This window comes from Phocoena phocoena, chromosome 21 (assembly GCF_963924675.1).
Source record: "Phocoena phocoena chromosome 21, mPhoPho1.1, whole genome shotgun sequence".
Classification (NCBI taxonomy): domain Eukaryota; kingdom Metazoa; phylum Chordata; class Mammalia; order Artiodactyla; family Phocoenidae; genus Phocoena; species Phocoena phocoena.
The window spans coordinates 2762734-2786769 of NC_089239.1; the positions used below are offsets into that span (position 1 = coordinate 2762734).

General features: G+C 44.3%; 1 protein-coding gene across 1 annotated transcript in view; it reads left to right on the top strand.

Moving 5' to 3' along the window:
* Positions 1-20602, top strand: part of INTS10 (integrator complex subunit 10) — a 36812-nt gene extending 16210 nt beyond the window's left edge. Inside the window, exons 10-18 of the mRNA XM_065899769.1 lie at positions 3351-3507; positions 4647-4729; positions 5443-5595; positions 8267-8375; positions 12866-12945; positions 14335-14497; positions 15338-15431; positions 20228-20402; positions 20481-20602. Of these exons, the coding sequence (XP_065755841.1) occupies positions 3351-3507; positions 4647-4729; positions 5443-5595; positions 8267-8375; positions 12866-12945; positions 14335-14497; positions 15338-15431; positions 20228-20384 (996 nt within the window). The 3' untranslated portion in view covers positions 20385-20402; positions 20481-20602. The remainder of the gene's footprint in view (positions 1-3350; positions 3508-4646; positions 4730-5442; positions 5596-8266; positions 8376-12865; positions 12946-14334; positions 14498-15337; positions 15432-20227; positions 20403-20480) is intronic.
* Positions 20603-24036: the final 3434 nt, after the last annotated feature.

Genomic DNA, 24036 nt, shown 5'->3' on the forward strand with positions numbered 1-24036 from the left:
TCCAGCTTTGTTCTTTTTCCTGAGAATTACTTTGGCAATTCTAGTTCTTTTGTGGTTCCATGTAAATTTTAGGATTATTTGTTTTAGCTGTTTGAAAAATGTCATAGGTAATTTGATAAAGGATCACATTAAATCTGTAGATTGCTTTTGGTAGTATGGCCATTTTAACAATATTAATTCTTCCATTTCAAGAGCATGGGATACCTTTCCATTTCTTTGAATCATCTTCAGTTTCCTTTATCAGTGTTTTAGAGTTCTCAGCGTATAGGTCTTTCACCTCCTTGATTAGGTTTATTCCTAGGTTTATTTATTTTTTGACCTGATTTTAAATGGGATTATTATTTTTTTTTACTTTCTGATATTTCATTGTTAACGTGAAGAAATGTAACAGATTTTTGTATATCTATCTTGTATCCTGCTCCCTCGCTGAATTCATTTATTAGTTCTAATAGTTTTTGTGTGGAGTCTTTAGGATTTTCTATATAGAGTATCATTTCTTCTGCATACAATGACAGTTTTACCTCTTCCTTTCCAATTTGGATACATTTTATTTCTTTTTCTTGTCTAATTGCTGGGTTAGGACTTCCAATACTGTGTTGAATAGAAGTGATAAGAGTGGGCATCCTTGTCTTGTTGCAGATTTTAGTGGGAAGGCTTTCAGCTTTTCACCATTGAGTATTATGTTGGCTGTGGGTTTGTCGTAAGTGGTTTTATTATGTTGAGATATGTTCATTCCCACTTTGGTGAGAACTTTCATCATGAATGGATGTTGAGTTTTGTTTTGTTTTGTTTTTTTCTTATTTATTTTTTGCCTGCATTGGGTCTTCATTGCTGCACAAGGGCTTTCTCTAATTGCAGTGAGCAGGGGCTACTCTTTGTTGCGGTGCACAGGCTTCTCATTGCGGTGGCTTCTCTTGTTGTGGAGCATGGGCTCTAGGCGTGTGGGCCTCAGTAGTTGCAGCATGCAGGCTCAGTAGTTGCGGCACGTGGACCCTAGAGTGCACGGGCTTCATAGTCGCAGCGCATGGGCTCAGTATTTGTGGCACACAGGCTCTAAGGTGTGCAGGCTTCAGTAGTTGTGGTGCACAGGCTTAGTTGCTCCATGTGGGATCTTCCCAGACCAGGGATCGAATCTGTGTCCCGTGCATTGGCAGGCGGATTCTTAACCACTGGGCCATCTGGGAAGTCCAGATGTTGAGTTTTATCAAATGCTTTTTCTGCGTCTGTTGAGAAAATCATGTGGTTTTTGTCTTTTCTTTTGTTAATATGGTGTATCACATTGATTGATTAGTGTTATGTTGAACCATCCTTGTGACCCTGGAATGAATCTGACTTGATCATGGGTGTATGATCATTTTTGTGTATTGTTGGATTCAGTTTGCTAATATTTTGTTAAGGACTTTTGCATCTATATTTATCAAAGATATTGACCTGTAATTTTCTTTTTTTGTAGTGTCTTTGTCTGGTTTGGTATCAGGGTGATGGTGGCTTCATAGAATGACTTTGGGAGTGTTCCCTCCTCTTCAGTCTTTTGGAAGAGTTTGAGAAGGATTGGTATGAGTTCTTCTTTGTGTGTTTGGTAGAATTCCCCAGTGAAGCCATCTCATCCTGGACTTTTGTTTACAGGGAGTTTTTTAAATTACAGATTCTGTTTTAGTGATTGGTCTGTTCAGAGTATCTGTTTCTTCTTGATTAAGTTTTGACAGGCTGTATGTTTCTAGAAACTTGTCCATTTCTTCTAGGTTGTCCATTTCATTGGCATATAACTGTTCACAGTACTCTCTTATGATTTTTTTTGTTTCTCCAGTATTGGTTGTTATTTCTCCTCTTTCATTTCTTATTTTATTTAGTTCCTCTCTTTTCTTCTTGGTGAGCCTGGCTAGAGGTTTGTTGGTTTTGTTTATGAGGATTGGAGCTTTTAGCTGAAATATTTTTACATATTTTTAAAAAATTTTATTGAATCTAAAAAATTCAGTTGATTCAGTTGATTTACAGTGTTGTATTAATTTCTTCTGTACAGCAAATTGATTCCGTTATACATATATATTCTTTTTCATATTCTTTTCCATTATGGTTTATTACAGGCTATTGAATACAGTTCCCTGTGCTATACAGTAGAATCTTGTTTTTTATCCATTCTATATATAATAGTTTGCATCTGTTAATCACAAACTCCCAGTTCTTCCCTCCCCCATTCCCACCCTTGGCAACCACAGGTCTCTTCTCTATGTCTGTGAGTCTGTTTCTGTTTCATAGATGTGTTTATTTGTACATAATTTTAGACGGTCTTAGTGGGGTAAAAATCTGCAGGGAAAATTTAATTTAATTAATAAAAATGACATAGGTGGAATAAAAGATTCAAGAAATTTTCAGGAAAATAAAGTGAAATGGAGCTTTTTTGACTTTACTTGTTTTTGGCAAAAAGTCTGACCATACTCCGTGGCATTTACAATAGTTGCCTTTCTCTGAGGCCCTCTCTTTTCTTTGGTTTTATTTGAGATGAAGAGCAAGAAATGTAGGAAAGTTTATTATAAAGTAAAATGGGTAAGTGCAGACAAATGTAATTCCTGGCCAGACACCTTGCATTGGGTGGCCATTGGAGAAGTTATATGCAGTGAACAAAAGATAAGTAACAGTTTCTCTTAATTATTTCTCAGAGGACTCGGGCTTTAATTTTATTGCACTACAGAACAAACTGTTTCTTGGAAGCAAATTAAATGTCACCTGTTGGAAAAAAGTAAACTGTAAAACAGGTGCCACTTAATTAAGCTGTATCCCTAAATGTAAAAATGTAAGTTTTGGCTTTTATAGCATTGGTATATTTTTAAAGTTATTGGAAGTTTTAACTCTATAGCTTTACTCTGAAGCCAACATAAGCTTAGAATTTTTTTTTTTTTTTTTTTTTTTTTTTTTTTGCGGTACTCGGGCCTCTCACTGTTGTGGCCTCTCCCATTGCGGACCACAGGCTCCGGACGCGCAGGCTCAGAGGCCACGGCTCACGAGCCCAGCCGCTCCGTGGCATGTGGGATCTTCCCGGACCGGGGCACGAACCCGTGTCCCCTGCATCGGCAGGCGGACTCTTAACTACTGCACCACCAGGGAAGCCCAAGCTTAGAATTTATCATCAGAAAACCTTAATTTTAAAAGTAACTATCAAACTTGTGAAAGGATGAAAATTTTATGTTACTTTTTAAAGCTAAATTGTTAAATTCAAAAAAATTGTATTATACTCATGATAGTATCCTTTGATATGAAATTCATATAGTAATCAGAATTGGCAGCAATAAATGTGATAATGTTTAAGTAGTGACTATCTTTATAATTTAATCATGTTCTTCACATTCTCTAAGCAGAGTTCAGACGATGAAGACTGTTCAGCAAAAGGAAGGAATCGTCACATCGTTGTCAATAAGGCAGAACTTGCTAACTCCGTCGAGGTGTTAGAAAGCTTTAAGCTGGCCAGAGAGAGCTGGGAGCTCCTCTATTCCCTGGAATTCCTTGACAAGGGTAAGGCGTGCTCATCCTGTTGTGATATTTCGTTTTTTATGGGAAATCATCATGCCGGAAAGGTTCATGATTCTACTTGGAATGTCGTCACTGACGGCTGATGAAATTGATTACAGTAGTTCACACATTTCATAGGATTCTTTTTTGAGCAGGAAATCTAATCAGTTATAAATATTCAAATAACCATTTACCTCTTAGCTCGTGCACTGGGGGTGTATTATAACCAGGGTTGGGGTGGACTTGGAGCGGGGGGTTTGGTCTTTCTGTTAAAATTCATATTGCTGGCCTTTTTCTTGCTGGGTTTGCCTGGCGCTTTTAGTCGCTCTGCCCGCTGCTTTGTGCCCCCTCCGGCCACATGTGACTAAGGCTGCAGAAGGCGGTGCTGTGATGCCTGACTTGACTCCGTTGCTTGAAAGCCCAAATTCCGAACACTGCAGAGAGCCCGCTTTGAGCGAAGACAAATGAGAGGGAGTTTCCTCTGTACAGTGTTTACACTCCTGAGTATTTCAACACTACTCAGAAAGCACTAGCACTCGGCTAACCAGCATATTCTCCTGTACTTTGGGATCAAGGCCGTTACTTTCCTCCTGGCCAGTGGACATTTGTCCCTGGCCTGCTCCTGTCACGTGCCTATACAGGCCCCTTGTTTGATGTGTCATGTCATAGTTTCTAAGTAAACATTGCATCGTCCAGTTCCTCCTTGTCACATCTAGAATGGTGAACAGGTATGTGACTTTTGGAGGGGATGTTTTTCTTTAGGCATAAATCGACTTAAAAAAATGAGTGAAACTCTTAGTGTCATATATTTATTACTTTAACTGGATGAAAGCAAAGCAGTTTAAAAGATAAAGTAATGTGTGAAAAGCATTTTGAGCAGCTGCTAGCACATGATGTGTGCTTAGTAATTGTTGGTGCTTAATAAGGTTATTGCTTGTGTATTACTGGTAAGTATTCTGCCCTAACTTTACTATCTAACTGAAAGTCCAGACCATTGTTTTAGAAATCAAAGTCTAAAATTACATCCATTTTTTCGTAATTTGTTTCTCTCTGACTATTGTTCTGTTGGTGGGTATGTCAGTTTTATTCTCCGCTTCTGTGTTACATATTTCTGGTAAATTAGCTTTTGAATTCTTGCTCAGAATTTACAAGAATTTGTTTGGCGTGGAAGACGGATACTTGGCTTTGGTTGAGAATCTTCCTCAACGATGTGATCATCTATCAGGTAATGTGTGTTTAAGTACCTGTGTCTTGACCACGGTTGCTGTGAGCATCTTCAGCGTGAAGGTGTGTGCGTTTCCTCCTGCTCTGAAGGCAGATGTTCCTTCTTCACTGATGAGGGGATTGTGGTCCACTTTCAGCTGAGAACAGCTCCAGACGGCAGGCCCACATCTGGGTTACTTTTGGGGAGTCCAATCACACCCCTCTGTAAAAGTAAGAGTTTTATTTCTCAGTGAAAGACAAACACTGCTCACCCCTCCTCTCTGCTCTGGGGGAGCCCTGCTGCCTTGCTCTGCTGTCCTCGAGCTACTTATGTCCAGAAGCGAGAGAGGATTCTGTAACGAGAGGGAGAGCTTCCAACCCCCATTGTTGAAATGGGCAGGTTGCAGCTTCCAGCCTTCATGAGGAGAAATGGTATTAGTAGTAAAATATTCATAAAGAAGTGGTATATCCAAAATGTACTCTACCAAAGAGCTTGCGTCATTTTATTTAGTCTCAAGAATTAAGACTAGAAAGAAAAATCTTTGTATTTATGAAGTCCCCCTACAGATCCTCCACGTAGCTTTAGCTAAGTTTGTTTGATTCTGTAGCTGTGCCCATTTCCTCCTCAAATGATTAAGCACAGGTGCCTGATTTGTGGTTGCTTGCTAGGGGCATAATTAGCTCTGGAGATTCTTTAATGGCACTGTGTTTCCCTCCTTGCTGTGACTTTCTAAGGGTCAATATAAAAAGGCCATAGCCAGCCTGCACCACTTGGCAGCTCTCCAGGGACCGCTTCCTCAGCCACAGATCTCGGGACAGGGGACCTTGGAGCATCAGAGGGCGCTCATCCAGCTGGCAACCTGCCACTTTGCCTTGGGGGAGTACAGAGTGAGTACTGGGTGCCTGGCATGGGGACGTGCAGGCGCACTCGGTAACCTTGGGGCTTTCTTTTTTTTTTTCCCAGAGTGGCTTTTTAATTCAGTGCATGTTTACTTGAAGCTTGCTCTTTCTTCCTAGATTTTATTATCTCATCTGCTGGTGAAAAGGTTAGTGATGCTGTTTAATTTCCTCCTTTCTATAGCTTCCCTCAAGTTAGGCTTCCATACTTTTCACATTTCCCGCTCATTATTCCATTTGTCTGAGGATGATTTTTACTTTCTTGCCTGGAATCCCTTTAGAGTGAGTCAGTCCTCTTGTACTTGGACAGAAGAGGCCTTCACCCAGTGGGAGATGGAGATTCACAATAGCATATCTGAACCTCAGGTTCTCTTTTTACGTGGTGGTGACACCTCTTAGGGGTGTTGCAGGAGCAGCTGTATGAACAGACCTGCCTTCTCCATGCCGTGAGACCCTCCTTGCATGGTGGCCGCACAGCTTCGGTCCGCAGTAAACACCTGCATGCGGTGAGCGTGACCAGCGCAGCTTTATACGCACAGTTACTGGATAGATTCAGGTCACACCTTAACACACCAACTCGGATTTCTTCTTGTCTCTCTATAGAGATTAAGTTGATTACTTTGTGATTAAAAACGCTAAATTAAATTTTTTCACTTGAACTTTGAAATATGATTTACAATTTGCCGTGATGAATTTTAGAAAGGAAAAGTTAATAAGTATGTGAAGTATGTGCATTTAAAATTGAAATGCTTTTCTACCATCACCTACGTGGTCAGGTGCCTAATTCTAAGTTTCAGTTGATTCCTTTTGCGAACTTAAGAGAGCACATGGTTGTGCACACAGATACACATGTGTCGTGTGGAATTAGACAGCCGTGCACGGTACTGCTGTTCTGCATTGTACGAGGGAACGTACGATAAACTGGTAGATTCGATTAAGCTACGCAGACTCATTCTCTCTGAGGGCTCCTGTTACCACCTCCGTGCGGGTCGCTCTTAGCCTTTCATCTTTGGTTTCTACCTTACCCGATTCCTGAGTCTCTGACTGCCTGTCTTTGGCTGGGACTCAGCATGTCCAGATGTGCATTTCCTTAGTTCTCTGGACCTTAGACACCACCTGTCAAATCACAGAGACTCTTACTCAAGCTGGTCCTTTTGTCTCTTCCAGGATGGGGCACCAGTGCTTTTGGCATAGTGCCTTTTATTTCCACTGCCACCACCCTAACCCACGGCTTTTAACTGAGTTTGTTGCCTGTAACCATTTTTCCAACCCTATAACTTATGGTCAGCTCTCTACAACATTGCTGTCATCATTCCATTTCATCGAGGTGTTGACTTCCTGGGTGCCCCAGGGTGGGATCCCTGTGTTCAAGGACATCTAATTTGAGTTGGAGAGAGAAGTGCAGGTGTTTATGTAAGACAGTTAAAAATCCAGTACTAGCAGTTTGCCTCAGACCTGTGCACAGCAGTCATTCAGGGAAGGGTGGTTTCGCCCGGGCCCACACCCTCGGGGAAAGAAGGTGGGTATTGAAGGAAGGGTGGCGCCATGTGATTCTGAGTTAACTCCCGGTCTCACTACTCACTAGCGCTGTGACCTGTCTAACTCCAGGGTTCGAGTTCTTAACTCCCCAGCTGCCAATCTCTCAAAGCTGGAGCTTCACGACCCTGTGGCCATGGGTGATTCTGGATGTGCCAGGATACCGACCCCTCAGCCCCAGGCAGTTAGCTGTGGCTTGGGCAGCTAAGCCCCGGATCATTTGCTGCCAGCTCTGAGCAGCCTTACAAATACTATTTTCTGGAAGTGCCAAGACATGAAAAAGGTTGGGAAGATTCCTTCGTCATCTGTAAAATGGGGGTAGTAGGGGGTTGTGCCTGACACACAGGAAATGCTCCCTCAGCTGACTCTGACTGTTACTGCTGGAATTTGATGGGTGGACAGAAGGTGATGCCCTGCTCTCTGTGGCTTGAGACCCCCTGCTCCGTGGGCACCTGGGGCCGCCTCTCATCCAGCAGCACGTCACTGGTCCAGTTTCATGTCTGTTTCCTAAACCACGCCCTCCTTCCCCTCAAGGGAATTGCCAAAACCAGTAGAAAGCCTTCCCCACGTCGTCTTTCTCTCCTCCTTTGAAAACCCATTTTTCTGTTTTCCATATTTCAGATCCTGCCCCCCTTTAAGGCTTAGATCACCTCCCTGCCTGAAATTTTTCCTGCTAGTTTAGTCTGTGGGTGTTTCTACTTAGTTTTAAATTATGCTCTAAACATAACATTTTAGTCCGCCACCATGTGTCCCATTTTGTTAATTTTTCTATTCAGTGAGTTAGTAAATGTCCTTAAGATAGGGACATACTTCTTTTGGATTCCACTGTGCTGTGATACACTTTGGTAGTTTAGTTAATACTTGATTAATTTTTAGGTTTTGTTCTTTTGTTTTTTAACAGTGAAGAATGAGTTAGTGTTCCCTGAATGGTCTAGTACGTGGATTTGATCTCAGTTATTTTTCTACACGGTGTCAAGCAGACAGTACTGGTCACGTGGCGTCCTGGGGCCATGCTCCCGAGCTCTGTGCACAGGTGGCCCCACTTGTGCTGCATAGGTTTTAGTTACGTAGATTTGGTTTCAGTCAGAAACTTTCAGTTAGTTCCTTCTGGTCTTGTCTTCTCTAGATGACGTGTGAAAAAGTCCTTGATTTGATGTGCTACATGGTCCTCCCCATCCAGGACGGAGGCAAGTCACAGGAAGAACCCTCAAAAATAAAGCCCAAGTTTAGAAAAGGTACAGTGACAAATTTTATTTTTATTTTATAGAAATAGCTTTAGGACCTAAGGCTGGGAATTTTTTGTAATTCCTGACAACATAATACCATGTGATCTGCAGAGCTTGACAAATTGTATGAGAAGCGAAGTGCTCGCCAAGCTTTTCGTGGCTCTGATTTCATAAGCAGCCATACATCTGTCCTTCTTCCAAAGCTCTCATCAGTTCCTGAGTTTGTTGGCTCTTTGAAGAATATCAGTGAGCTCCTTTTCCTATCTTTACCAATTCTAGGAAATCTTGTAATACTTAGTTGAGAAGGATCTCTTAGCTTGTCTCTCAGGCTGTTTTGAGCTTTACCTCAAGTTGCTCATTGTTGAAAAACTACGTAAATTGAGCTGTGATGCTTCATAGGAAAGGAAGAGAGCCCCTCTGTCATGATCTAAGTTCCATCTTAGAAGTTGGAAAAAGATAATCTGTCAAACCCAAGCCAAGTAGAAAATGGGGAATAATAAAGACAAGAGCAGAAACTAATGAAATAGAAAAAAAAAACAGAGGAAATTAATAAAGCAAAAAGTCGGTTTTCTGAAAAAAAATAGTGAAATTGATGAACCCCTAACAAGATTAACCAGGAAGGTAGTAAATACAAATAACCAATATCAGGAATGGAAGAGGGAATGTCACTCCAGATCGTGCTGAAACCAGAAGGACAGTAAGAGAATAGTTTGTGAATAACTTTATGCCAATAAATTTAACAATTTAGGTGAAATGGAAAGAATTCCTTGAAAAACACAACTTACCAAAACAGACACAAAATGAAACAGAAAATCTGAATGTTTTATATCTATCAAAGAAATTAAATTTTGTTGTCAAAAACTTTCCCACAAAGAAAACTCCAGGCCCATTTGGCTTCACTGTGAATCTTGTCAAGCATTTAGTAAGAAATAACTCCAATCCTGTACACACTTTTGGAGAAAATAGAGAAAGAGGGAACACTTAACAATTCAGTTTTTAAGACAAACATAACCCTGATAGCAAAACCAAACAAGAGAAGAACATTAAAGGCCAGTGTCTATCATGATCTTAGATGCCAAAATTCTTAACAAAATATAAGCAAATACAGCAATATATAAGAAAGATAATACATAATGGCGAAGTATACCGGAAATGCAAAGGTGGTTTAACACAGGAAAACCAGTTCAGGTGAACTGCAGTTCACCACATTAGCAGATTAAAGGAGAAAAATCATAAGATTATCTTAATAGATGCAGACAGAATTCAATTATGTCTGCATTTATTATTCATGATTTTTAAAAAATCTTAGTAAACTAGAGATTGGAGGAAACTTCCTCAGCATCATTCTTAACTATGAAATATTGAATGCTTTCCCCAAGACCAGCATCAGTACAGGGGTGTCTGCTGTCAGCACCTCAATTCAACATCCTGGAGATTCTAGCAAACACAATAAGCAAGAAAAAGAAAGGTTGAAAAAGAACCGTTTTTATTCACAGCTACATATTTGGCTACGTAGAAAAGTCAAGGAATCTCCAAATAGAATAATATCAAACCCCATAAAATATTTAGGGATAAATTTAATGAAAGATGTGCAAAATCATGTTTGTAGGTTAGAAGACTCAATATTGTTAGGATACCAGTTCTCCCCAAATGTCTCTATAGATTCAATGCCATCCCAGTCAAAATCCCAGCAGACTTTTTTTTTTTAACAGAAGTTGACAAACTGATTCTAAAATTTATATGGAAATACTACAACAGTTTTGAAAAAGACTAACAAAATGACAAGTGACCCTACCTGATAGCAGGGTTTAATATAAAGCTACAGTTATCCAGACAGTATTGGCACAAGATTGGAGAATCCAGAAATGGACCCACATAAGTATGGTCAAATGATTTTCCATGAAGACGCCAAAGTAATTCAATGGAGAAAGGAAAGCCTTTTCAAGAAATGGTGCTGGAACAAAGGGATCTTCATGTAGAGGAAAAAAAGATCCTCACCTCCTACCTCACATTTTTCCCAAAAATTAATTTGAGCTGGAGCAGAGAGACTAAATGGAGAAGCTAAATGATAACATTTTTTTAGAAGAAAATTTCTTTGAGACTGGTAGTAGGTTCCTTAGGACACTAAAAGCTTTCTAGAAGACAAAAGCATGACAGTTTTGATACTTATTGGGAGTGCATTATACTATTCTGTTTACTTTTTATATGTTTGGGATTTTCCACAACAAAAGGTTGAAAAAACTAGACATGGCCCAGACCCCTTCAAAAATTAATATGTCTGTGGAACAGAAACAGATCAGGTGGGTAAGACTTGACCTAGCGGACATCAAGACTAATTTTAAAGTGTAGCATTGGCGTAGAGATTGACCCCAGGAACAGAATAGAGAATGAAGAAACTGGTAGCATTACAGCTCAGGGGAGGAAGAATGAATTTATTCTGTAAGGGGCGCTGTTACAGTTGATGATCCAAATACAAGAACGACAGAAAAGAGATTCCTCCTTCATACGACAAAAGAATCCTTTAAATTTTAAGATTTAAATATTAACTAAAACTTTTAAACAAGAAAATACAGAAGACGATCTTTGTTGCTTTCTAGTTAGAGAAGGATTTAGGCTACAAAGATTTGATCACGTTAAAATCAAAATACCGACAAAAGATATTATGATCAAAGTGAAAAGCTATAGACCATAAGAAAATTGTCCAGCACAATTAATATATTTATATACTTATATATTCAACAAAAAATTAGTATCCAGAATTTCGAAAGAGCTCCTATAAGAAACAAATAACCAACCCCCCACAGAAAAATAGGCAAAAAATATGAACAACAGATTCACAGAAGCCAAATGGCCAAAAACTACTTGGAAAGATTCTCCACCTATTATTAATACAGGAAATTCAGATTAAAACAATAAGCTATCATTTTACATCAGGATGCAGAGAGTAAAGGGTGGCCGTATTGACCATCAGGACGTGAAGATACGCATCGCCCACGTGCTTCTGGAAGGCGCATAGATTCATATGGTCACTTTGGAGAGCAGTTTAGCAGTACCAAGTTGCATATCTCACTACCTGGTTATGTGCCCCTTCCAAGTATAGACTTTAGATCAGTGATCTCCAGACTTGGGCCCTCACCTACTGGGTCATGAATTTCCCATAGAAATTCTCTTTTTTAATGAGATAGACTGTAACAGTATTATTAAAATGAATGTATCTCCACTAAAAAGGGTAAATTTTATTTCATGAACCTTTTGTTTTAGACACGCAGTTGACCCTTGAACAATGCAGGAGTTAACCCAGGGGCTCAGACCCACCCCTCCCCACAACGGTCGAAAATCTGGGTACTGCTCTCTGCCTCAAAAACAGGAACTGACCAGTGACTCAGCCTAGGGCAGGAAGCTGGAACAGTCTGGATAAAATCAGGGCTCAGACCGCAATTCTTTTGATTCCACATGTTGTGATCTCTAATCCAATACAAACTTTTCCCCACAGTTAGTTCATTTAGAGATCTGTAAGATGAACATGCGGACACTGTATATACTGGAAAATCCATGTATAAGTGGACCCGTGCATTTCAGACCTGTGTTGCTCAGAAGCCAGCTGTATGAACATGTGTATGTGTGTGCACAGGGTTGCCACGTGAAAAGCATATTTATTTCTTGCTACTTCTTGCCTCTGGGGTACAGAGGATTTAGGATAGAAAGAGCACACAGCATAAAGGAAAGGACTTTGGTCTTGGTTTGAAAAACAACCATTGCTTAAAGTTTTTTCCACAAGTGCACAAGAAAATATATATAAGAATGTTTATTTCAGCATTGTTGGTAATAGTGAAAAATTGGAATACTCAGTGTTTACCATAAAAGAATGGATAAATCAGGTGTGGTCAGTGTAACCAACAGAACACTACGTAACACAGAAAACCAATGAGCTAGAGCCACAGATATTAGTACCAAAAACAATCTACAGAAAGATACGTACGCTATGACACCATTTATATAGTAGACTGAAAACACACGAAACGTTTCTCTGCAGTGCGTGAATATAGATTCCTTTGTTAAAAGCAGGCAGTATACACAGGAATGATGAACCCCCGTTCAGAATAGCAGTCTTCTCTCAGGAGGGAGGCAGGAGTGGCATCAGAAGAGAAGTGAGCTTGCGATGCTTTATATTAAAATCTAAAACTAAAGCAGATGTCAGCATTTTATACAGCTGAGTGGTGAGCACTCTGCTATTTGTAATAATCTCTTTTATTTTCTATGTATTTGAAATGATTCATAATAATAAGTATTTAAGCAACTTTAGAAATTTAGACTGAGCAATGAAATCCAGAGACGATTGAAAAACCAGTTTCACCTTCACTAAATGTAATTGTGGTTTAACTGTGTTGAGACCATGTGATTGTTGCTTATCCTTTTCCTTTTAAGGAAAGCACTTTAAACATTTGCTTCTCAAAGCTCTTTTCTTTGCTACTAACAAATATATTGTGGACTTTTCTTAGGTTCAGATCTGAAGCTTCTGCCTTGTACCAGCAAGGCTATCATGCCCTATTGCCTGCATTTAATGTTAGCTTGTTTTAAGGTAAGCTTCACATTGATTAGTGTAAAGGAAATTAATTTGCAAGATTGTTCTGATGATCTGGAATGACTTGAATTGAGAGCCTTAGGCACAAATGTTAGTTTAGTCCTTTGAAAACAGGTTGGTGTAGTGAGGAAAGCACATGGGCAAGGAATTAACAAATATTTATTAAATATCGACTGCACTAGGCAAAGATGAGTAGGAAATAATCCCCATCCTCGAGAGGTTTATGGGTAACAGTGGGGCAGATAATTTACAGGTAATAGTGGGGTGGATACACAAATAACCTTGCCTGTGGTAGTGTCCAGTAAATATTTTATGAATTAGCCTACGAGTCAGGATATATTAGCTACAGAAGAAGGGAGCACAAGTGCTGTTGGGCTTATGGAGGGATGTGAGTTCATTATCACAGGGATAGGGCATGAGGCTGGGCACGTGCAGAGGCCCAGCAGAGTCAGGAAAGCCTAAGGACCGGGCTGTGGGGAGTGGAGGCCTGGGGTGGACAGGCTGAATTGTCTACGAAGGCTCATGAGCAGCGGGCAGCAGTGTCGGGTCTCCCCTTCAGGGCGGTAATTCCCAAACCTGACTCTTTTTTTTTTTTTTTGAATGGCTGTGTCCACTTTATTGATGTGTACCACAACGTATTTAATCTTTCTCCTGGTGCTGGACATTTAGGTTATTCATCTCGTCCTATCCCCGCCCCCCCTTTTTTTTTTTTAACATCTTTATTGGGAGGGTGGGAGGGAGGGAGACGCAAGAGGGAAGACATATAGGAACATATGTATATGTATAACTGATTCACTTTGTTATAAAGCAGAAACTAACACACCATTGTAAAGCAATTATACCCCAAACCTGACTCTTGATCTGAAGCATTGAGGCGGCAGAAACAATTTGAAGTGACTTCAGGCACAGCTGCCGGTTTAGAACCAGAAGCCCTTTGACAGCTTCTCACTTCACACCCCTGCGTCCTCCTTCCCGTGGCTCCCGCCGGCCTTTCTCCCCAGTCCCACGGTCTCCTCAGACCCCTCTGTCTAAGGGGGCCTCTTGCCCGCCCTCCATTCCCCCCCGGCCCCTTAAAAGAAGTCCCCAAATTCTCTGTTGCCCAGACCGCTCACCTTCCTCGCACCCTCATCCCCGCGTTCAGAGCCTCGGGCCCATCCTGCGTGTCCCGCTCCCGCCAGGATGCTCATGAGGGTGCCCGGGAGCCGGGTTCTGTGGTGGGGCCCCTCCTCGCCGGCAGCGGTGACATTTGCCAGGCAGGCTTGACTTCTGCTGTCCCTTCTGACTAGTGACCGTAGTCACGCACTTCCCTGCAACAGTGTTTTTTGGGGGAGGTGGTATCGGGCATGTGTGAGGTCACCCCGTGACTCCCTCCCCTCTGTCCTGCAGCTGAGAGCCTTCACGGACAGCAGAGACGACATGGCGCTGGGGCACGTCATCGTGCTGCTTCAGCAGGAGTGGCCGCGGGGAGAGACCCTTTTCTTGAAAGCCGTCAATAAGATTTGCCAGCAAGGAAACTTCCAATATGAGAATTTTTTCAATTATGTTACAAGTATCCTTTTTCTTGTTTGAGCAGAAGAAATGCTTGGTACAAAAATGAACAAACCATTTGGGGTAGAAATAATGGTTTTGGTGATTTGGGGGGAAAGGAGAAGGAATGGTGACTTAAAATGGGATTGTGGCAGCTGGTTTTGTGAAAGTCATGAATGGCTTCAAAGAGGAATCAGGAACATGGACAACCGTGTTGCATTTTCCACTTCAAGTGGCTTCTTAGGAAGGTACCCAGGGTGCCTGAAATAAGAGCCTGCAGGCTCCCTGCAGGCCCAGAGTGACTGCTGGGGCCGTAGACTGTGACTCTCTGTTGGCCTTCCTCTGGGAACGGGGTCCCTGGGGTCTGGGGTTACAACAGCAGCTGGTGGCCCGTGGGGCACCCGAGAGAGAATCTCCTCCACCCAGCACTGGCTTTCGTGAGGGGGAGCATTGTATTTCATACTGTTGGTTAGGGAAAGGTCTGCTTCTCTTAATACATTATTTTTGAGTTGCAAGGCGTCTGACATCCCTCTCCAGGTACCTAGAGCAGCATTTCTTAACCTTTGGGCCAGGGGGAGGGGGGCGGTGTGTATAGCACCTCTACCGCCTCTTTCTTACTAAGAAAACAAAAGATTCTGCTCTTGGGACCCTATAGGCTCTGCTCAGTCAGCTACCTGAGAAACATGTTTCTCTTTGTGAGGGCGTTGGGCTGGCAGAGGAACCGCTGGGTCTGGACTCAGGCAGCGCTGGGTTGTTGGTGCGGTCGCCGTGGGCAGGTCTCTCAGTGGCTGCGAGCCTGTCTGCTCCTCCAGGAGAGCAGGGCTCCATGCTTTCTCACGTGGTTCCCTGAATCTAGCCTCAGATATCGACATGCTGGAGGAGTTCGCCTACCTGAGAACTCAGGAAGGTGGGAAGATCCATCTGGAACTCCTGCCCAATCAAGGGATGCTGATCAAGTAAGGGCACCGCCTCCTGCCCTCCGTGCTGAGCGCCCGCCTTCGTGTGCTCTTGGGAAACGTTTGTAAATGGCCGTGGCTTGCACACAGTCATTAGAAAGGAATACAAACCTGGTCTCTGTTTTGGAGAGTAGATTTGATTCCGGGAATCCTTTTGAAAGACTTGGCATTTCCTTAACTACATTTCTGATAGAACATTGTTTAAATTGGGGTAGTTCTGTCACTTTTGACACTTACTTCACTAGACAAAAGTCTTACTCATGGTATCTTTTCTGTTCCAAAACTTACAGACTGATCCTATAATTTCTGATTAGAAGTAGGGTGCTTTTAATTAAGAAAAGCCATGCTTAACTAAAGTTGAGCTGGACTGGGAAAAACTGCAGACCTAACTTCCACACTGTACTTGGGCCTCAGTGTTGACTGAAGCCCTGCTGAGCACCTGCCCGCTCAGCAGGGTGGGGCTTGGTCTTGGCACTCCCCACTCTTGGATGAAATCAGTGACCATTTATGATTTTTAAATGCCCTTGCTTCTGCCCTTCAGTCCTCATTGCAGTTTGGACAGTACATCCTCTGTGCTGCAGACGCCTCGCGTAGTGTGATGTCCATACCTCCTCCTCTGCGTCCTGCACGTTCAGCGTGTGTGGGTCAGGATCAGAGTCACTGCAGGAGACCGAACCCCGAGTGAGAAGAAAGTGTTGCTGAGGCTGACAGAGTCTCCTTTTTCCCTCGCTTGTGAAAGGGACGAGTTTTCAGTGCAAAGCCAAAATCCGCATCTCGTGCTGTCTTTGGGGAGTGTTGTAGAGAGGGAAGTAAGAAGTGTCCCTCTGGACTCCCGTAGCCTCGGGGCTGGGGCATCCAGGCAGCACGGTGTCCTGTCAGGAATGGGAAGGTGGGGTGCTTGTCCTTCACCTTGCAAACGTTACTAAAGATTCTGAGCATTTGACATGAAAGCGCAAGACCTTTATACGTTAGCTGGCTCAGGCAAGGGGACCAGACACGCTCATCTTCTCACTCTGGTAGCTCCCCTAGAACGTGGGGAAAATAATTGCATGATTCAAAATATTCTTCACCATGCTTGAGAGTAAAGATGGCTTTTTGACACGGAAGCCTAGGTAACCCCTTTTACGTTGTAATTTGCAGGTTTTGAGACTGGACACAAACATACCTTTAATAGCTTTTTCTTTAATTCCCATTAAGGCTCACCATACAAATTGTCATAATACGGAGACAACCTCAATAGAATCAACTCTGTTTACTTAGATTAAACCTGAGTTTAATAATCCTCACACTAGATAATGCTTAGCTGTGAATGTGAGAGAAGAGGCTGTCAGAAGATCAGTGGTTGAGTCTCAGACTTCATCCTACTGAACTGTCTCCAGCCAGTTTTAATGAGCTGCCCAGTGACACGGGAACATGCAGACAAGCCCTCGGACGAGTAGTGAAGGCGAGGGCTGTTGGACACGCAGACGGTGTCCTTAGTTAAAGAAACCCTTAATTTCTTCTAACTCCCTGTAGAAGACCATTAAGTCTCTTCGGAAACCTGCTCCTCCGTCGGTTTGGAAGCAGGACTAGGGGCTGTTGCTTAGTGAGCTGACTGTGAGTCCCAGGGTTCATTTGAAACCTGCCTTCCAAATTTCTGATGAGAAGCTACCGTGGAGAAGCGGGCCGCCTGAGACAGTTGAGGTATGGTCGGGATCTTGAGTAAAACTGTCACATTCCTTTTCCCTTTGGGTCGCAAACAAATTGTCTGAAGCCATTGTGGACCTTTTGGGGGGCCCTCCAGCCGAGCGCAGAGATGCAGGGAGCAGAGTCCAGCCTTCCCCCAGGTGAGGCTGTGAGTCTGTCCTGGTTGTGGCGTCTGGGCTGCAGCAGGTACGGTACCAGCGCCGAGGTCACGGGGGCCTGACTGGCAGGAGGGACGAGCTCTGATTCTTACCTACACTTGCTGCTCTCATGTATTTTGAAGTAGAGAAATGCTTCTGTGCTGATGCTTGCAGTACCCTGGGTGACACAGAAACCCATGTCCTGTGTGTGCCCCGAACTGGGTGCGTGATGACGTTCTCAGAGGTGATCACCCGGCTAATGTACTCATTTCTGTTGTTACAGAATCCCACAAAGCCATGGCCCAGACTCTTGTTTTCCCCCATCTGTTCCTTTTCTCAATACTTTTTGAAATTTAAACTCAACCTTTCTTTATCAAAAACATTGCCAGCCTCTCCAGTCCTCTTGAAAGGGCCTCTTCAGTCTGGGGCTTCAGTCCCATCAAAGATGGTTCTAAAAAGTCACGGGTGTCTTTCTGGGATCGGCATGGACGTGGCAAGCGTGGAGAGCAAAGGCGCTGGATTTGAGATTCTCTCCACGGCCGTTCCATGGCACCTCCCCGTCCTCTCCCCTGGCTCTTGCTTTTCATGCCAGATCTCAGCGGGCTGAGCCGGGGACTGGCAGCCGAGAGGCCTGTGGACCCATGTGGGCCACAGCCGTGCAGTGGGGGGGCTGGTAGCCTCTGTCCTCCCAAAACAGCTGCTCGAGGCCTGAGGCTGGCGGTTCTGTGCAGCCTGCCCCCCGTCTCATGCGTTTTCTCTGGAGTGTTGTTTTTAAGTGCAGGCTGAGTCGGTGTGGGTGTTTGAATGCCGCTGTTTGCTGTTTTTTAAAGGCCTTCTAGCCCTCCCATGGGGTTACTGCAGCAGGAATTCTTACCTGTGCTTCAGCCCAGCATACAGACTGCTGACAGGTACCAAGTGGACACACCTGCTCATAGTGTACTGTTTGTCGACATGTTTTACTGCCCATGGTTTTCAGCTCTTTGTTCCTCAGTGCTCTTTTTCATGCTTTATTTTTTAATTTGTTCTGCATTCCTTGGCAAACCATCTGGTTGTAATATTGTAACATTTCTTATTTTTTTCCATAAGTTGCCAGTGTTTTTGTGTTCAATTTAAAAATCATTATGGATCTGGAAATAAGTGAACGTTATATAAAACTGTGTAAGACTAAGTACACATTAGATTAGGCACTAAATTATGATTCTCTCTTGGTAAAACATAAGGCATTCGGTCCTAAATATTTAAGGATGCTGAAACTTATTCTAAGTAAATTTTTATTCTCAGATTTTTGTATTAGTGTTGAGGTCTTGGTCTAAATGGGCATAAGCACAGTATCTTCCTGCCACTGGTACTGTTTTTTCTGACCTTACCTGTCCGGATTGAAAATATTTGGTAGGCTAGAATGCTACATTTACTAGTTGACTTATCCTGGTCTTAAACCACAAAAGCTAATTCGTCCTCTTCTTCATCCAAACTTGCCAGAGCAATAAAGACTCTGATAGAAATACAGTTGAGTTGTACCACTCTTCATATGTGGAAACAACACCTTTGGCCCGTGACCAGCAGGACACAGCATTTTATTACATTTTTACTAGTATTAAGGGGAGCGTGTGCTTGGAGCCATCCATGCCCTTTAGCTCAGTGTCTGCAAATACCAGTGTCTTTCAGTGGGTCAGAGGGAGGGCTCCCATTTGGGGTTGCAGTCTGGGTCCCCCGAGAGCAGTATCTCAGGGCAGCATAAAGGGGCTGCATGAGCTCCCAGCGGGGCTCACTGACACTGCACTTACTACTGAGTCACCAGCCAGACCTGATTAGAGATGTCCACAGAGAACTGGCTGTGCTGTCTCACTGTGTGGTTCTGTAAACTGTCCATGGGCGTTGTAGGGTGTCCTGTAATACCTTGCCCTTCTAACAAAGCCTGTTTGGGTTTTCTTTTTCCTTCTGTTACATTGCAACTTTCTGACTTCTGTTGTACTTACTTTATATAATTCAAGTTTTAAAAACAGAAACAGTTTAGAGTGGTTTCAACAGTTTAATCTTGGCCAGTACCTAAAAATCTAATTTTAAATCCCCATGACTGTGTCTTAGGGAAGTTAGGCAGTAGGAGTGGAGGATGGAGGTGGCTTCTGTTTGTCTAAATCTACCAAATTACTAACTGGTAGTTAAAACGCCTTTCCTTTTGATTGAACCCATTGAATTTTGCTAGGTTTTTCTTTTGCTTCCTTCATTTTGGTGTTTGGAGTTTCCTGGGGTTTCCTCTGTAATTTCCTTCTCTGAAGCCCACCCTCCAGGGCGTTGTGAAGGACCCACCTGTGCTCCCACCGGCCCAGCCCAGCCCAGCATGCAGGGCTCCCGGGCCCCAGCAGGCCCTCAGGAAGCTTTGCATCAGCGACTCTGCTGCTCTCTCCCTGCCGGTGCCGGACTCTTGTCTTGGGGCCCCAGGTCCTCCTGCTTCTTCGCGAAAAGACCTGGAGGAGCTGTCCCGTCCTGGCATCACAGGGAGAGAGACACGCCTGTGGCCCGCAGCCTGTCACGGGGCACTGGCCGGGGGCTGCGGCCATGGCCACGCTCGCTCAGGCATCCCCCTCCCCGCTGCTGCCTCTGCGCTCAGCTGGCCTGGCTGGACCCGAACTGTGTGGCCAGGGTGGTCTGGACTCCGTCAGCCCCAAGTAACTGAACTGTGCACGAGTCACAGAGGGAGGTACAGCATCAGGGCTGCAGAAGTTAGAAGCCAAGCAGGCAGCATCTCGCCAAACATGCGATGTTTAGAATAGCCTTTTCCTGAGTGGGGAAGACGACTCTCCGGCTTTAAGTCTTTCTGAAGAGGAGCGGGCAGTGGAGGCTGTTTGGTTGGGGCTTTTTGCTTTTTTAAACTCTTCGCTAGATTTGAGGCAGCCTGTTCTCCTGCCCCAGAGTCACTGACCCGTGCTGCCGTGCTAACTGTGGTGTCTGTTTGTTTCCCTGTTGCTGCCCCAGGCACCACACGGTCACCCGGGGCATCACCAAGGGCGTGAAGGAGGACTTCCGCCTGGCCATGGAGCGCCAGGTGTCCCGCTGTGGGGAGAACTTGACGCTGGTGCTGCACAGGTTCTGCGTCAACGAGAAGATCTTGCTGCTCCAGACTCTGGCCTGACCGGCCCTCCCGCCAGAGGCAGCCCACAGCCGCGGGGCTCTGGGGAGACATAAAGCGCAGATGAGCGTTGCCGTCATCGCTCTTCAAAAGAGGAAGACCATCGGGGTTTTAACTCATTGGTCGCTTAGAAGTAGTTCCCAACAGTCCAAGAAGCTATTTCTATTTTTGTCGTATTTTGTAATTTTTGTAAAACAAAAGAACCTGTTTTGTAAATAAAATCATCCTAAATTTGTGGGGGGGGTTTCAATTTTATTTTTAATTCTTAGAGTTTCTGAACAAGAGTGTACTTTACTTAAAAAGGCATTTCCTTCCATGTTCTCGAGATTTTCTTTTCCACAGTCAGGTTTTGGTGAATATCACATATCAACATAATGCTAGACCTTTTCCTTCAGGAAGTTTTAACCCCAGAATCCTTTGTGCCAGGATGAACTTGAGTGAACTTCCACTGAAGCCGCCGTGGGGGGCCGGGGTGGGGGTCCTGCCCAGTGGCCCGTGGAGGGCGCCTCCCCTCCCCGTCGGCTGCTGTCACCTGGGTGCCCTGAGCCAGACAGCCTAGCCTCCAGCCTGGTTCTGCCCAGCCCTTTACTTGCCACGTACCAGGGACAGATTCATGTCCCTCAAGCTTGTCATGGGAAATACAGGCACTGGCCCTTCCCTCCCAGCTGGCTGTAAAGCCAGTGACGTGACACACTTGGGATGGGGCCTCACACTTCTAAGTACAACACTGGGGTCAGGGGTCAGGTTCATTTCTTTTGCTGTTCCTGAAATATATCAGGTAAGCATCACATGAACAGTTGTTTCTGGGGGGATGTAAGAATGAAAGAGCTAAGAAGTTGTTCAGTTACTGTTACCGGACCAGGCCCGTTGGCCCAACATGCAACAAGCCAAATGCTGAGAGGCCAAGGTTTGCAGCTGAGAAAGACTTTATTCCTAAGGCAGCCAAGCGAAGAGACAGGAGAACGAGTCTCAGGTCTGCCTGCCCGAAGGCAAGGGGCTCGGGGTATGTGTGTTGTGAGCAGGGTGGTCTTGGGAGTGGGGACAGGTGAGGTGTTGGGTGTTCTGTGCGGGGGCATCTGGGCTCGTGCGTCTGCACGTTCACAGTGGAGGCACCAAGCGCCATGTGAGGGTGGAGACTTCTGGCGGCAGAGGCTGTTCATGGGAACCCCCAAGGCCCAGTTTCAGGAGCAGTGGTCCCAACCGGTCCTAGCCAGCTCGCATCGGGCAGGAGCTGATTACAAGTTCCTGGGCTACGGGAGGCTGGGAGGCGTGCATTTAAAGAGGAAGAAAAGGAAAATAACCAAAGTGAGCTTGCTCAGTGAAAGCAGGCCACAGGGGTTTTTAAGCTGTTCCCTTTGCTGCTGTTCTGTGAGAAGCTCGGGAACTTCCGTTAGTCACCAGTCTCTGTCAACCCTGTGGGGCGTGGTTTCATTACCGTGCACAAAAATTTTAGAAATCTTTCTATATAAGACCCTTTTATAGATTTATTAAAATCGATGGGAAACTGCAACAAGAGAAGCCACCACTATGAGAAGCACATGCACCACAACGAAGAGTAGCCCCTGCTCGCCACAACCGGAGAAAGCTGCGTGCAGCAACGGAGACCCAATGCTGCAAAAAAAAATATTTTTTAAAAATCAATAGGAAAGAAAAGAAGATGGTGAGGTAGAAGGACTTTGAGCTCACCTCCTCTCATGAGCACACCAAAATCACAACTGCTGAAGAACCATCAAAATAAAAGACTGGAACCTTCCAAAAACATGTTCTACATCCAAAGACATGACGAAACCACAACGAGACAGTAGGAGGGGTTCACTTGCAATATAATCAAATCCCATACCACCCAGGTGGGCGAACCACAAACCGGACAATAATTATATTGCAGAAGTTCTCCCACAGGGGACTTCCCTGGTGGTACAGTGGTTAGGACACCTTGCTCCCAATGCAGGGGGCCCAGGTTTGATCCCTGGTCAGGAAACCAGATCACACATGCATGCCACAACTAAGGGTTCATGTGCCACAACTAAGGAGCCCGCAAGCCACAGCTAAGACCCAATGCAACCAAATAAATATTTTTAAAAAATGTTCTCCCACAGGAGAGCTCTGAATTCCACATCTAGCTCCCCAGCCTGGGGGGTCCAGCATTGGGAGGGGGAGCCCCCAGAGCATTTGGCTTCGAAGGCCAGTTGGGCTTGACTGTAGGAGCTCCACGGGACTAGGGGCAGCAAAGACTCCACTCTTGGCACACACAAGGTCCTGCGTGCACCAGAACTCGGGGCAAAAACAGTGACTTCACAGGAGCCTGGGCCAGACCTACCTGCTGGTCCTGGAGGTTCTCCTGGGGAGGTGGGAGGGGGCGCCTGTGGCTCTCTCTGGGGTCATGAAAACTAGTGGCGAACATATCAGGGAGTGTTCACCTGTGTGAACTCACTAGAGGCAGACATTTTGCTTGGCTCATTAGCACCAAGACCTGACCCTATGCAACAGCCTATGGCTCAGTGCTGGGATGCCTCAGGCCAAGCCAACAGGGGGGGTAAACAGCCCCACCCATCAACAGACAGGCTGCCTAAAGATTTCCTGATCCCACAGCTACCTCTAGACATGGCCCTGCCCACTAGAGGGCCAAGACCAAGCTCCACCCACCAGTGGGCAGGCACCAGCCCTTCCCGCCAGGAAGGCTGCACGAGCTGCTAGACCAGCCTCATCCGCCAGGGGGCAGATACCAGAAGCAAGAAAACTATGATCCCAGAGTCTGCAGAACTGAGTCCACAAACGCAGATCAGAACCTACTCTGGGACCACCTGGTCCCTGGCCCTTGGGTGATGAGAGGGGAGTGTACTGCTGGGACACATAGGACATCTCCTACAGAGGGCCACCTCTCCAAGATCAAGAAAAATAACTAACCTACCACATAAATAAAAATGCAAACAAATGTAAACAAAATGAGACAGCAAAGGAATACATTCCAGATGAAGGAACAACATAAAACACCAGAAGAACAACTAAGTAACGTGGAGACAGGCAATCTAGCTGAGAAAGGGTTCAGGGTAATGGTCCTAAAGATGATCCAAGAACACAGGAAAAGAATGGATGCAGAGAGTGAGAAGTTACAAGAAGTCTTTAACAAAGAAAAGATATAAAGAACAGGCAAACAGAGTTGAAGAATACAATAACTGAAATGAAAAATACACTCGAAGGAATCAATAGAATAAATGAGGCAGAAGAACGGATCAGTAAGCTGGAAAACAGAGTAGTGGAAATCACTGATGCAAAACAAAATAAAGAGAAAAGAATGAAAAGAAAAAAGGACAGTTTAAGAGACCTCTGGGACAACATCAAATGCACCAACATTCGCATTATACAGGAAGGAGAAAAGAGAGGGAAAGGGCATGAAAAATATTTTAAGAGATAATAGCTGAAAATTCCCTAACATGGGAAAGGAAACAGTCACCCAAGGCCAGGAAGCACAGAGTGTCTCATACAAGATTAACCCCAGGAGGAACATGCCAAGACACATAGTAATCAAATTGACAAAAATTAAAGACAAAGAGAAAATATTAATATTAAAAGCAACAAGGGAAAAACAACAGATAACATAAAGGGGAATCCCATAAGACTATAAGCTGATTTTTCAGCAGAAACTGCAGGCCAGAAG